Consider the following 16,091-nt stretch of genomic DNA (forward strand, 5'->3'; position numbering starts at 1 on the left):
AATAAAAATTAAAACTTATAAAAAATTTATATAAATAAAAAAAAATGTTCATAAGTGTGTTAAAAACTTAAAATATAATTATTTATGTATCTGATTCTATTTATACATAGTTACATCATCAACATATATATTGTTCTTTAAAAGTTTCTAAGTTCTCTATGAAATTAAGCTCAATATAATTGGTGGTATGCCCAATCTCATAACCAACAATCTTTCTCTAACTATTATTAGCCTAAAAGAGAAAATAAATATATTTTTGAACATTTATATTATTATATTATGTGTTAATATTTATTCTATTATTTTAAAACTTTAGTGTGATCCTTACTTAAATATTCAAATGATTATAGTTTTTTTTTTTTTTACCAAAGATAGAAAACTCGAACTCGCAACCTCTTAATTGAGTATGGGAAGACTATGCCATTTGAGTTATAACTCATTAGCCAAATAATTATAGTTTGTTTAAACTAATAAATAAAAGCATATGATGATAGTAGTTATATATCTAACATTTAAATAATGTAAATTCCTTTGTTCTTGATATTCTTCTAGATATTTAAATAACATTAAAGAATAATAAATAAAACCCCAATTAGGACTTGCAATACGGAGATATAAAACTGCCACAACTTTCACGAGAACATGAACCTATCCCAATTGATATCCTAGTTTATTCGGATGATGACATTTGACAAATGACCAATATATATTATAAGAAATTAAGTAAGTTTAATTTACTTCAAAAATTAGTTTAACCGATAAAAATAAATATTTTTTGATTTTTTTAGTGTTTTTATTTTTATTATTAAAAATTTATCAAACACACTAAAAAATAAAAAATATATTTTTTATCAATTTAATTAATACCGTCCAAACAAGCACAAATATTTGAAGTCCCAAATTTGAGGATGACTTAAATTTTTGTGTGGTGTAAGAGTGGTCCATAATAATTTTTTAACCAAACTTTGATACCATATAAAAAATTAAATGGACTTAACTTACATAAAAAATTAGTTGATAGATCCTTTCAATTTTTGTCTAATTTTTTTTATAAAGTATGATGTTTTATTATTTAACATTTTTTTTATATGTTATCTCTTAAACTCCTTTAAAAAAATATATATAGTAATACGAAATCACACTTTAAAAAAAAAAACTTAAAAGACAAAAAAAATTAAGAGATTTATTTTTCTTTTTATTTTCATGCACTAATAAGAAAACACCAATTATGCTACTCCTGCATTATTTTCTACATGTATATTATTTGTCTGACTGTCTTTTTTGTCCATTTACTAATTAAGGATGGATGAAATACATGATATTAAAGATAAGTATGATATCAATCATTGACAAATAGACCATTTTTTTCCCTTGTACCAAAGGTTGGTGGTGGGTACACTGTATACTTGGCCGTTAAAAACATAGACTATCTATTTATTTTTTAATTATTTCGGTACCTCAAGAAATTAAAATGTAAATTACTCTCAATTATCATTATTGTGTAATAATTAAGTCTAATTGCATATGTATTTAACAAATGAAATAAATCTTCATATATATTTTATTTTAATATATATAGTATTGTGTTTAAATTAAATTTTAAATAATTAATCTATTGTATCATTTCTATCTGTATAAGAATATAAAATTTGCAACTCGCATATATTTTAAATGGTATACGATCATTTTGGAGTAGATAAAAGAATTCTTTGATCCTTCTCCAAGAACACACGAATTTTTTGTGCTTTAATGTGTATGATGGCTTGAGTTGTCAGGATAGTATGATAGGTAAGAACATGACCGACCTTGCTATTTCTTTGTATTAAAGTGAGGCATAAACAGTGCCTAATATTACTCATGCCACACATGTTTTATGCACATATATGCTATTATTCTAAAATCTAAATTATATAGGAAACTTGTATTACATTTATATAAATCTTAAAAACATGAAAATATATGCTTTATTTTTGAGAAGTTTATTATTTTTTAAAAGACTCTGATTATTTTTAATAATTTATTTAAATGTGTGAATTGTGAACTGTGAAGAACGTAACAATACAAGAATTAAAAAACTCGTTTTTTTTTTTGTCATACACATACTTATCGCACTCTCTCGTACATTTTTCAACTACAACCCAGCTATATTTGAATATTGAATTTGGTGTGACTTATTAAAAGGCATGTACATAATATATTTGCCACTTAGGATTGACTTTATTAAAGAAGTTTTTTTTTTTTGTCAAATAAAATGGACCGGCTCCAATTTTAAGTATTATAAATTCATTTATATCACACTCATGCACATAATTTGATAAAATGTTTTTTTTTCAGTCTTTTCCTATAACATATCAAATAATTTCCGACAGGGATATCTGCATGGCATCTTTCCATTGAAATAAAGACACACCAAATAGCCGTACCATATATACACTAGTATTGTTCAATAATAAAGACACAATGTTTCACAATTATTGCTAACAATTATTGCCAACTTTTAATATTTTCTTCAGATAAAAAATAAATTCAAGATTTAGTAAATTAGTGTCAAAGGGTTGAAAGAAATAAAAACTGTTCAATGCATTCATCAACCAGCAGAAACATGGCCGAAAATTTTCTAATCCTTTTGCTTCATTTACTAGTTATCATGGTATATACATCATGATAAATTTAATTTAATGTTATTTTTTTTGGTTAATTTTCTTTTCAAAGCTTATGATTACACAACTTAAAACTTATTTTACTTTGCAGTGTTCATCCTGTTGAGCCTAGTTTAATTTTGGGTAAATTTATGATGACAAACATTTATTTGGGTTGAAAGCAAGGTTGCGAGAACCGGACCGGTCAATGAACCGGTAAAGTAACTGGTTCACTGGTTCAATGGTCCGACCGGAGTTCAACTGGGGTTCAACCGGTTTAATTAAATATTAAATAAAATTATTAAAAATTAATATATGTAATGCTTGATTGCTATCTAGTTGTTCTATCTTCAAAAATAAAAATTTCTAACAACTACACACATATTTATCATATTTTCTCTTTGATTACAATTTTTAAAATTTGAATTCAAGACCATTAAAATGAAAAGAAAGAGATATGCCATGTAAGTTAAAGTTTATTGGCAATTAAGACCTATCTAATAGTCATAACTTCTGCTATTATGCTTGGATATGTGTTAACTGTAGCCCAGAGAATTCTAATAGAATAGGTTCTGTTAAACAGGCCATAAACAACAAACATCAACTTCAATAGCTTTGAAGCCCAAAGCCTAAAATAATCCGAAACTTTCTATTTTTTAAAAGTAAATAGAAGTGAATGAGATAAAAGTCAAACACACGATTTAACAATTCATATTAGATTTTTTTTAATTGTTTAAAATTTATTTCTTTCTAATTAATTTGATTGCAGTTGAGTTAATCCACCATAACGATAATACTCTTCTAGTATTTCTTTTTTCTACATTTACAAATTACAACCATTGAATTTGATACTTGACTTATGAAAAGTTAGCGTGTAAGTTTTATAAATTACGACTGCAGATGAATCGTATTGGATATAGTTAAAATTTTAATCTGATAAAGGTTGCGAGAACTGGACCGGTCAATGAACCGGTAAAGTAACTGGTTCACTGGTTCAATGGTCCGACCGGGGTTCAACCGGGATTCAACCGGTTTAATTAAATATTAAATAAAATTATTAAAAATTAATATATGTAATGCTTGATTGCTATCTAGTTGTTCTATCTTCAAAAATAAAAATTTCTAATTAGTAACAACTACAATTTACAAACACAAATTTACACAAATTAAATACATTTACAGTCAATGACTAAATATTGATTGTTGAAAAGAAAAGTGAACCTGAACAAAATCACTAAATGAAGTCAATCAAAATACAATGGTTCTCAACAAGCAACTAGAGAGGGCTAATTCCATAATTTCTAGTCTTGAAGATGCCCACAGAATTATGTTGTAGTTGCTGATCATTTTGTGGCTGTTCCATCTAACTTCAAAATGACAGCAATCTAGAATCCAGAAAAATATATCAATCCATATAACTCATACGACATTCATTCAACATAATTAACAGAGCAGAATTGAATTTAAATATTAAACCCAAAATTCAACAGAGCAGTATTCAACAGAGCAGAAATAAACAAAACTCAATATAGCCAAATTCAACATAGCAGAATTGAATTTATATACCGAAATTCAAAATAAACAAAATTGAAAAACAAAACAAGAATAATTAACAAAATAAAAAAAATTAATTAAAAAACAGAACAAGAACCCATGAACAAGAACTCAGAAGAAGGAAAAGATTTGAAAAACAGAACCATGAACTCAAATCTGTCCAATTCATACAGTTTTATCACCAAATGAACGAAATTAATTGAAAGAAGGAAAAGATTGAAGTACTGACTATTGAGTACTCACCGCGGGAGAGGCCGAGAGCATGGTCAGACTGTCAGAGCCAGACGTCGACCCACGCTTCGGTGACGGTGACAGTTCGGTGCCGACAACACGCTGACGACCACGACGACGCCAAGCCGATGACCAGACGACGCCAACACGGTGATGCTTCGACCCGCGACGGTGGCCTTCGACCTCGATTCGCGACGGAGACCTTCGACCCGGACAGAGGAGAGATGTCTCGGAGACAGAGGCGTTTTTGATGACGAGAAAGAGGCAGCCGACGACGGGGACGACAGAGAAGATTGGCGGCGTCTGAGACTAAGAGCGAGATAGATTGGGGGATTTTGCCATTTTGGTGAGACTGAGAGTGAGAGAGAAGAGAGAAGAGAGAAGCAGAGAAGCTCGGGAAGCCATGCACATCAACCACAGCTCCACCGCCTCCTTCCTCCGCCGCTGCCATGCTCCGACAAGCCTCATTCTTCGCTGCTCTCCAAAGAACCTTTGAATTAGGGATTTTGATTGTACGTTGGTGACACTGAGAGTGAGAGAAGGGAAAGGGGATTGGGGGGCATTTGGGCTATGCGTTTTGTTTTTTTTTTTTTTTAAATGCCAAAACGACGTCGTTTGGCATATGAATTTGCAAACCATTGAACCGCTAAAAAACCGGACGGTTTTTCCTGTTCGCCGGTTAACCGCCGGTTCGATCGGTTTTTTGACCGATTTTTTGCCAGGCGGTTATTAGCGTTACCCGGACCGGTTAGGTGATCGGTTCCCAGTTTTTCCGGTTGAACCGGCCGGTCCGGTCCAGTTTTCATAACCATGGTTGAAAGTCCAATATTGTTTAATGTGTGGTTTAGTGATACAGGCCCATATGTCCAAGTTTATATTGCTTCAGTCTAAGTCCAACAAGTGCTTTAGCAATGAAAAAGAGCCAAAGCTCATCCTCATAGCAACGTTCATAAATAAAATGGTTATATATTTTGCTAAATGTTAAAGGAGGACAGTTGTATCATGCAAAGACAGGAATGGCTCTGTAAAAGCAAGAAAGGACGCTAGGACAACCACTAACCCAAGAACATTAGTTGAGCAATACTAGGATCGTGGTTGAGCAAAACACAAACGAGCAAAGAGCACAGAGCAGCAGCAGCAAGAAAATGGAGCAGAATGTAAAAGGAGAGCATGCCAAGGAAAAAAGCAAAGAAAAGGACCACAGAGGTGGTGGACAAACTCATGGATGACTATTACTTATAATTAACTCATGGAAAATTTTATTTTCATCTGGATAAATATTTTGTTTTGGTATATATATGTAGGTCCAAAAAATTGTTAAAGAATTTGGATTTCTGTAAATTGATTTTAGAAATCTCGAATTGTTATTTGGAATGAGTTGAACTAAAAATTTCATAATTAATCTTGTAGGGATATTAAAAAATGACTTTATTGAGATTTAATCCAAATGTTTTCAGAAATACTTGTGTTGAATAATAATGAACAAAAGAATAGAAAAATATTAGTGACTAAAAACTAAAATTTGCAGTCACTATACCAAAAATATATTTAAGCCAAAGTATTACTAATATCATTGAATTTAAATTTCATATATAATTTAAGCCAAAGTTTAACTAGCTTCTGAATGAATAAGAGTATCAAGCTACGATATTCTATATATATATAACTTTATAACTTTATGTATTATTGTGAAGAGATCATTTTGCAACTAAGAATGTTTTTATATATACAATTTTTTTTAGATTATTTACAACAACTCGTCCCATAAAATTAAAGAGGAGAAACGACAAAGCAACTCTAAAATATAATTAGTCATCTCCATCGATATTATCATCAAAGACAATTAAATACTCATGAGAGCGCCACTGTCAAAAAATAAAACAGCAAATTAACCAAAAAAAAAACCAACAAATACATTAAATTAATTAAAAAAAAAAGTCATTTTATGAAGAGAAAAAAAAATTACAAAATTGAGTTAAAATCTTTAGTATTAATTTTGTTTTTGTCTTCCACAAACTCATGAAGCCCAAGAGAAGAACTAGGTCGGAGACCTCGAGGATGTCATTATGGCCATCGCTATCTGAAGCTGGTGGAACAAATAAAAAGTATTATTAATGAAGAATTATTCAATGATACAATCAGTTCTCTAGGATCCTCATCATCTATGATGTATCTAATCCCCTTGTCCCATATTCTTGATCATTTTTTAATTTATTATTGTTGTTTTATATTGTATGTTTTAGACTTTTAGCTAGAAAGAGTATCAATGTGCAATAATGCACGATGTAATTCTAGGAAAAAGCCTTCTAATAATTAATAGTGATCGACAGAGACAGAGACTGAAGATATATAGTTCCTTAACTCAAACTTGATATGGTTTCCATAAGTAATAATTTGGTCCATTATTATTTAAAATTTAGATTTGTTCGTTTTTTTTAGAAAACGAAACTCAATATACAACTCCTCCAACTCTTTGCAAGATACCCTGAGGGAATGTGAGAGCAAGCCCGTCAAAGGAGAGGTCAAGTTCTGTGCAACTTCTTTAGACTCCATGCTTGACTTCACTCACAGCATTCTGCGAAAAGATTCTGGTTTCGAGTATACTTTAGACTTCTCACAAGACTAAGGGCCCGTTTGAAAATTTTAGAAGTAACTTTTTTTAATTTTTGACTTATGAAAAGTAGTAGTATTAATATCTGGTGCAATTTTTAAAACCAAATTGTAACTTTTTAAGAAGTTATTTTGGAGCTTATAGAAAAGTTAAAAAAATGACTTTTCTCGTAATACTTTTACTTTTCATCACATTTCTATAAAATAAGTACTTCTAGTGTTAAAAATCTAAACACAAAATAACTTATTTATAAGTTACTTTTAACAGAATCATTTATTATTTAAGTTATTTTATCAAAAAACCTTAATTAAATTGGTTAGCTGAGCCTAAGTCCAATGTGACAGTGTGACTTTGCAGTACTATACAATGTTAGAAGACATTAAAGAGATGGAAGCTCCGAAGATGGTGGCTTGTCACACCATGCCTTACCCTTATGGTGTTTTCTATTGCCATAGCCAGACAACTCAGAACAAGGTTTATAGTGTGCCACTTGAAGGTGACAATGGTGATAAGGTGGAAGCTATCGTTGTTTGTCATTTGGGATCTAAAAGTAATAAAATTTTATCTAATTTAAAACTAAATAAAAATTTTAAAAATAGGCTCCGACATTATTTAAAATCGAATCCAAATTAAAACGAATCTGATTTTTACCTGCCCATAAACACTTTTCGAGTCTATTCTATTCAATAATAACGAGGTAAAATGAGTAGATAAGCAATTGATCTCGTCAGCTCAAATTACAATCTAAATTGACCCGTAGTATCATCTTATAGTTTCTAGGTTATAGTAATGCATGTTTAAATATTTCATCAATTAAAAGGTTTAATAATTTTGTTGATACGTATAATTTTATTAAATTTGTAATTAAATTTTTATATTTTTAATTTAATTTTTATACTATTTTTAATTTTATAATTAAAAAGTAAACAACTTAACTAATTTATAATTATATTTAATTAATTTTATTTGTTTTTAATTTATAATATTTGATATTAATTGCTTCTCACTCCAAATTAAAATTCTGAATGATACATTGGAGAAATAGGGGCAGGGATCACGGAACTTCCAACAATTCCGATTCTTAGTATATAAAAAAAATTTATAAAATATATAAAAGAACATCTATTTAGTATGAAAAAGAAACATTATGATACTAAGTAGAAAAAACATCCTAATGCCTAGCATAAGCACCATCCACATAGAGGTTTTGGATTCACCCAGAGGTATTTGACTGGTTTTTGGCTGGTACCCTCTTAATTTCCTAGCATTGTTACTTCTACAATATATGTACTCAACTATCTTAATTTAAAAGTAATTAACTTTTCACTTTACTAATTTACTAACTTTTTTACTTTACAGAATTTTATAAGAATTAATAGAATAATTAAATCTAATTAAAATTGTATGTTTAATTTAAAATGATATATATTTATATATGTACATACAAGATTGGACTTTTAATTTTTAATCAATTGATGAAATGTTATTTAATGAAAAAATTTATTTTTCTTTCTTTGTGGTGAAATAGATACTCATTGTAATAATAACATATAAAAGGTCCCATGTTGTTGGAAAATAATTGAAATGGACAAAACTTCTTTTGGAATCGTTAAATAATGCTTCATGTTTCTAAGATTTTTTAATTTCCATTTTTTGTGGTGAAACAGATAACCATGACATATAAAAGGGTCCTCGGCCAATGCTATATTGGGAAAATAATTGAAATGGGCAAAGATATTTTAGAATCTTAAATGTGCTTGCTGCTAAATCTACTTCTACTTCGTATGAAAGGGATCGAGATGAATTTTGTGTCAAACATTTTCTTTCTATTTTAAACCTCAAAACCACACAATCCTATGCAGTGTTTATTTATAAAAATGGAAAAGAAAAAGAAAGCAGTTTGTAATTTTGTATTGCATCATTATATCCTGAGTTAACAGTCAAATTAATTCATGAAAAATAGGTGATTTCTTAAATTTATTTTTTTAAAATTTTATTAATTAAATTAATCTTTAAAAATTACAAATTAATTATATTTATTCTTCAATTACTTAATTAATAATTGTTGTCGACGATTAGTGATGTTGAATATTAATTAATAGTATACATGACATTTAACATATTCAATTGAAAATTCGAAAAAATTGTAATCTGGAGAGGTATGATAAAGACGCTAAAAGAGAATAACATTATCAAGAACAGAAAAATGAAGTCTATTGATAACATGAACAGCAGTAAGAACAGCAGTAAGAACAGCTTCACCCCAAGTACGTTCAGGACACGAAAAAGAAAGAAATATTGCACAAACATAGTCAAGAATGTGATGGTGTTTGTGGTCAACTCGTCCATTTTGTTGGGACGTACCAGGATAGGAAACCTCAGACAAAGTACCATGTTCTGCAAAAAAGGTTAAAAGTTTGAAATCACAGTATTCTATAGCATTATCGCGTCAAAAAACCTTAATGACCTTGGAAAACTAAGTTTTAATCATAATGACAAAGTTAATATAAATCTGAGCTAACTCATGGCAATTAATCATCAAATAAACCCAAGTAAAGCATGAATAATAAACAATAAAAACGACAAAGTATCGAGCGCCTCCCATAGAAGCGGTGGGGGCGGGACCCAAACATCAGAGTTGATAAAATTCAAAAGAGAGAAAGCAGGAGAGGAATTATTATGAAAAGATAAAGCAGGTTGTTTGATAGTTTGACAAGAAATGCAATCAAAAGACTCATTAATAATCTGACCCAAAATACCCCGAGACATAGGGGTGGCAAAATGGGATAAAAATAGCATATTTATACAAATAATAGTATATTTATAAATATTAATAATAAAAATAGTCTCACTAATGTAAATGATACAATAATTATATTAAAAACAGCTAATTACATAATTGCATAATTTTTAAGATTCTATATAGTTGAATCTAATGGACAAATAAAAAAATATCTATATGATAATGTCTTAATATTTTAGCATACTATAAATCATATTATAAATTTATATATCATATTATAATTTTAAGTCAACTCCTTAAACACATTATAACATAAACCATAAAAAAAGATACACCAAATTAACGAATATCACATGGTCACAATATACACTATAAATTGTCATGATATTTCAAATAAAAAGAGCATCAATACAGAGAAATCAATGAATATAACTAAAATAAAGAGCAACAAAGAGACACATACAAAAAATAATAATAAAGAGAATCAATAAAAATATTAACAAATTAATATATACACGAACAATGTATATATTAATTGTGAATCACAAAAACAAGACAATATATATATGAATTGAAGTACACATGACAAAATAGAATATTACAAAATAAAATTATAGTAAGATTATTTAAAAACAACGTAAAGATGGCACATCTTTTTTGTTAATCGGAAGTTAAAAGAAAAAAAAGTATGCGCCTAATAATAAACAATTAAAATAAACAAAATTTTTAAAAAAATATAAGAAAAATGAAATGTATAAATAAAGACAAAAGAAACAAAAAATAAATAAATTACAAAAATATAGTATAATTATAATAAAGATATTTTTATAAAATAAACTTAGAAGAGAAAATAGTGCATTCATTTTGGCGGAAAAATGGATTCATGAGTAATCGACACATCACTTTCATTAGTTGGAGGGAAAACCCAGTTTTAGTATACTAAGTAGAAAATAAAATCAAAATACATTAAACAAAATTTAACATTCTAAAAATATAACCTAATAACTTTTAAATGATACTTGATCTTTTCATATCACGAACATTTGAATCACGTATCATTCTCCTCTTCCTAAAAAAAGATTCGTCATCAAATCTTGTAGTTGGAAAATTAATGTATGAAGAGAACAAATATAAGAAAGATTTTTTTCTTTTTGTTTTTTTTTCCAAATTGAATAAAAAAGATACAATAAAATTGAAATAGAAACAAAAAGGATATATTGAAATTAAATACAAAAAAATAACTCTACTTTCTACCAAATTTCTTTACGCAATAAGAAAGAGAATCATCAACCTAACTTGTCTATGCTATAATTTGAGAATTAAATTGTAGGGACTCTTTAACCTTCTATCCAATTCCTCAATGTAATAAAAGAGAGATTCATTCAACTTCACTTATCCACATCATGGTTTCATCATGAAACAAAAAAAAAAGAAAGGTTTTCACACCTTTAATCAATAGATGTCGATTATAATAATTTGTGAGATATTTATAAATTCTTATTAGATTAAAATAAAAAATTCTAAACCTATAAATAAGGTCCAATTTAATAACTAAATAAACAAAATTAAAATATATTAAACTAAATTGAACATTTTAAAAATATAAACTAATAACTTTTAAATAAAACTTAACTTTTTTATATTACTTTTAAATAATACTTAACCTTTTTATACGACGAATATTTAAAATATGTATCAATAAATGTTGAGAGTTGATTTAAATCTATAATGAATTAATTTTCGACTGAAATATACAATAATAAAAAAAATAATAATAACGATCATACTATTTAATCAGTATGAATCACACTTCATTCTATAATTAAATAAGATGATAAATTTTAAATAAGAACACATGGTACTAACTACTAACATCACATTCACACGGTCGAAGATATATAGCATGGAAATAGATAAATAATTTTACTAGTAAATCAATTCTTTAAACAAATAATTTGCTAATGAAATAAAAATAAACAAAAATTAATAAAAAATAATTTTTGAAAAAAAAAAACAAAAAAAAATCTAGTAATTTGATTAAAAAATTGAAAATTGATATGCAGTCATTATAGTTTATTATTTTTGACCATTACTTTTAGTCATCAATTAAATTCGTTCTTTTCGTTTAATAATTTAATAACTAAATATTGATAATTAATTTCGTTCTTTTCGTTTAATAATTTAATAACTAAATATTGATAATTAATTAATAACAAAAAATAATAAATTTTGACAATTTTTTATATATTTTTTAAAAAAATTTCATCTTTACCTGTAACATATCAGATAAATTCCGACAGGGTTTATCTGCATGTCATCTTTCAATTGAAATAAAGACAACACCAATTAAATTAAATAGCGGTACCATATATACACTAGTATTATTCAATAAAGACACGATGTTTCACAATTATTGCTAACAATAATTGCCAGCTTTTAAGATTTTTTAACAAATAAAAATAAATTCAAGATTCAGTATCAAAAGGGTCGAAAAAAAATTAAAACTGTTCAACGCATTCAGCTAGCAGAAGCATGGCCGAAAATTTTCTCATAATCTTGCTTCAGTTACTAGTTATCATGGTATATATACATCATGATATATTTAATTTAATATTCTTTTTTTGTTCTTCAATTTGAACAATTTTCTTTTCAAAGCTTATGATTACAACTTAAAACTTATTTTACCTTGCAGTGTTCATCCCATGGAAGAGAATTGGGTGGTGGAACCAAAAACAATATGAATCATCATATGATGAATAATCATCATGACATAGACCCTTCTCTAATGGTGTTCTTGACAATGAAGGATTTGAAGGTAGGTCAAAGGATGCCAATTTATTTTCCAAAGAGAGACCCTTCAACTTCACCTAAGCTATGGCCAAAACAAGAAGCCGATTCACTTCCTTTCTCGTTGGAAAAACTCCCACAACTCCTCCAACTCTTTGGCTTCGCCCGCGATTCTGCGCAGGCGAAAGCCATGGAAGATACCCTGAGGGAATGTGAGAGCAAGCCCATCAAAGGGGAGGTCAAGTTCTGTGCAACTTCCTTAGATTCCATGCTTGATTTCGCTCAAAGCATTCTGGGAAAAGATTCCGGGTTTCGAGTACTTTCGACTTCTCACAAGACTAAGTCTAGTGTGGCTTTCCAGAATTATACAATGTTGGAAGACATTAAAGAGATGGAAGCTCCGAAGATGGTGGCTTGTCACACCATGCCTTACCCTTATGGTGTTTTCTATTGCCATAGCCAGACAACTCAGAACAAGGTTTATAGTGTGCCACTTGAAGGTGACAATGGTGATAAGGTGGAAGCTATCGTTGTTTGTCATTTGGATACTTCGGAATGGGCTTCTTCTCATCCTTCATTTCAAGTTCTTGATGTTAAGCCTGGAACCTCTTCGGTGTGCCACTTTTTCCCTGCCGATAATCTCATCTTCATTCCAAAAGTACTTCAATCCCATGCTGGATTTACCTCCATGTGATGTTAGCAATGAAAGTGTGTTTCACTTAATTTCATAATAAAACTTGTCCTTTTATTATTATTATTAAATAAAAAGTAATTCTTATGTTAATTGAATTGAGTCTATTAGGCATGTATATGGCCTGACCCGAATTCGAACATTTTGAGAGCTAATTTGGTGGAATTTTACGGAATTTAGGGTCGAATAAGAGTTTTAAAAATATATCTGGTCATTATTTATGGTCGAGTTTGACTTCACTCGACTTATGTGTATTCTAAGAGGACTAAAAAAAGTATATATATTTTAAATTAATTCTAATATTATGTTATAATTATAAATTTATTGTTTTATTTTTAATCGCATTATTGAATTAAAAAATAGATAAAAAATATGAAATTAAAATTTATAAATAAATTCATATTTAAATATGGATATCAATTTTTTTATATCAAATATATTTTTTTTATTTATAAATAAATGTATCATAATTTTTTGATATAAAATTTATCAAAATTCATATTTTATTGGTTTAGACTCAATTTTAGTATGATTCAAATATAGTAAAATTTTATCAAATTTAAAACCAAATAAAAATCTCAAAAATAAACTCGATCATTATTTAAGATCAAATTCGAATCAAAATAATGAATCCGATTTTTACCCGGTCATGAACACTCTTGGAGCCTATTCTATTCTATAATAACGAAGTAAAATAAGTAGCTAAGAAATTGAACTCGTCAGCTCAAATTACAATCTAAATTGACCCGTAGTACCATCTTATAGTTTCTAGGTTATAGTAATGCATGTTTAAATATTTCATCAATTAAAAGGTTTAATAATTTACTTTCAGTATACATAGAAATATTTTATTAATAGGATCTTTTAAAGTAAGAAAATTGATAAAATAGTAAAGTGAATCACAATTAATTTTGTAATTTCTATAAAATATGTTCTCAACTATCTTAATTTAAGAGTAATATAATTAACTTTTCACTTCACGAATTTATTAATTTTTTTACTTTAGAAAATCTTAATTTCTGTAATCTATTTTTTTTAGGGTTAAGTATGATTTTGGTCCCTAAGATATAGGTCCATTTTTTTTTTTTGCATATAAAATGGTCCCTAAAATTTAAAACCAAGTTTTAAAATTGTCCTTTTTACTTAAATCTTAAAATTTTAGACCAAATTATCCATAACAAAAAAAAATATAAAATAAAATAAGAAAATGAGAGTGTTTCTGCGAAGGAAGAAGGAAAGAAGATGAAGGGAGAAGGGAAGAAGAAGAAGCTGTCCACGATCAACCTCTGACTCCGCTTCCGCCACCAAAAATTTAAAACTAAGTTAAAATTTAGAGACGATTTTAAAACTAAGTTAAATCTTAAGGACCATTTTGTATGTAAAAAAAGGTTGAGAATAAATAATAAAAAAAAATTATCTATACCTTAAAGACCAAAATCATACTTAATCCTATTTTTTATATTGACAAAGATTTAATTATAAAAATTTATATTGGTAAAATTATAAAAATCAATAGAATAATTAAATCCAATCAAAATTGTATGCTTAATTTAAAATGATATATATTTATGTATGTACATACAAGATTGAACTGTTAATTTTTAATCAATTGAAATGTTATTTAATGAAAAAAATATTTTTCTTTTTTTTTTTGTGGTGGTGAAATGGATCCTCATAGTAATAATAACAGGTCCCATGTTGTTGGAAAATAATTGAAATGGACAAAACTTCTTTGGAATCGTTAAATAATGCTTCATGTTTCTAAAATTTTTTTATTTCCATTTTTTTGTGGTGAAACAAATAACCATGACATATAAAAGGGTCCTCGGCCAATCCTATCCAGTGTTTACTTATAAAAATGGAAAAGAAAAAGAAAGCAGTTTGTATTGCATCATTATATCCTTTTTATGTCAAAAGAAAAAAAAAACATATTAATTAGTTATTAGTTGAAAAAAATAGTTCTTATATTTTATTTTAAATTTTTCCATGGCTAATTATCCAATACATATGCTGCTTATCCTATAAATAGATGATGAGATGAGCCATCACTCATATACACCACAGACAAATAGAACGAACTGAAGCTTAAGAATGATGAAGCCAACTCTTGCTTTTCTCTCCCTTCTCTTCCTCTTTTTGGTATGCTTTTTTTTTTTTTCTAATTAATTCTTTCACACTTTCGATTATAATAATGCGCACTTCGTTTTTGTCTTTAACTAATTTGTTCTCGCATTCTCCTTCTTTAACACCAATAACCAATCAATACTCAATAGTAGCTTAATTAGAGTTATGAATATATGATATAATATAAAATAAGATTGATAAAATAATACGAGGAACATCAGCATATATATTTACTATTTTTTTACCTTTGAGACTTGAAGCTCAACTTGCATCAAGAATCTATAAAAAAAATTAAATTAAATATTTTTGTAACAAGTTAAAAAACTAAAAGTAAATTAAATTTATTATAAATCGATGTGTTGAACTTGAACACATTGTGTAGTCTTCATTTTACTAATTTTTCCTTCTCACTATTTTGTTGGATAAGTTTGCTACTACTTCGGAATCAAGAAAAGAGCCGGGAGAATATGGGAAAATGGTGACGAAAGATAATGAAATTTCTGAAGGAATCGAAGGCCTTCTTGTTGATGGATTGAAGCACAAATGTGAAGAGGACAAGAAGACAAATATTTTGAGGAATTTTGAACCCATACCAAACTTTTTTTTTTATAAAGAGAAAGTTAGTGCCGAGGAGAAGAAGCAAAATATTGTGAAGAATTTTGAACCGAAACCAAATCCTTTCCCTTTATTTTACGGTGAAGCTAACAGGAA

The 16,091-nt window shown here is 28.0% G+C and overlaps 1 protein-coding gene and 1 long non-coding RNA gene across 3 annotated transcripts; both read left to right on the top strand.

Annotated features, from left to right (window-relative positions):
• On the top strand, positions 2,511 to 13,349 carry LOC107628905 (BURP domain-containing protein BNM2A). 2 transcript variants are annotated; one of them, XM_016331537.2, is made up of 2 exons: positions 2,511 to 2,650; positions 12,471 to 13,349. In XM_016331537.2, the coding sequence occupies exons 1-2, from the start codon at positions 2,579 to 2,581 to the stop codon at positions 13,257 to 13,259; spliced, it is 861 nt and encodes a 286-aa protein (XP_016187023.1). In that variant the 5' UTR covers positions 2,511 to 2,578; the 3' UTR covers positions 13,260 to 13,349. The 2 variants fall into 2 exon arrangements, with proteins under 2 accessions (XP_016187023.1, XP_016187024.1); XM_016331538.2 differs by lacking the exon at positions 2,511 to 2,650 and adding an exon at positions 12,214 to 12,358.
• LOC107628904 lies at positions 15,306 to 16,091 on the top strand. The gene is made up of 2 exons (XR_001617880.2): positions 15,306 to 15,395; positions 15,808 to 16,091. It is a non-coding gene; the product is annotated as an uncharacterized LOC107628904 (long non-coding RNA).

Source organism: Arachis ipaensis, chromosome B03 (assembly GCF_000816755.2).
Source record: "Arachis ipaensis cultivar K30076 chromosome B03, Araip1.1, whole genome shotgun sequence".
In the NCBI taxonomy this organism is placed as follows: domain Eukaryota; kingdom Viridiplantae; phylum Streptophyta; class Magnoliopsida; order Fabales; family Fabaceae; genus Arachis; species Arachis ipaensis.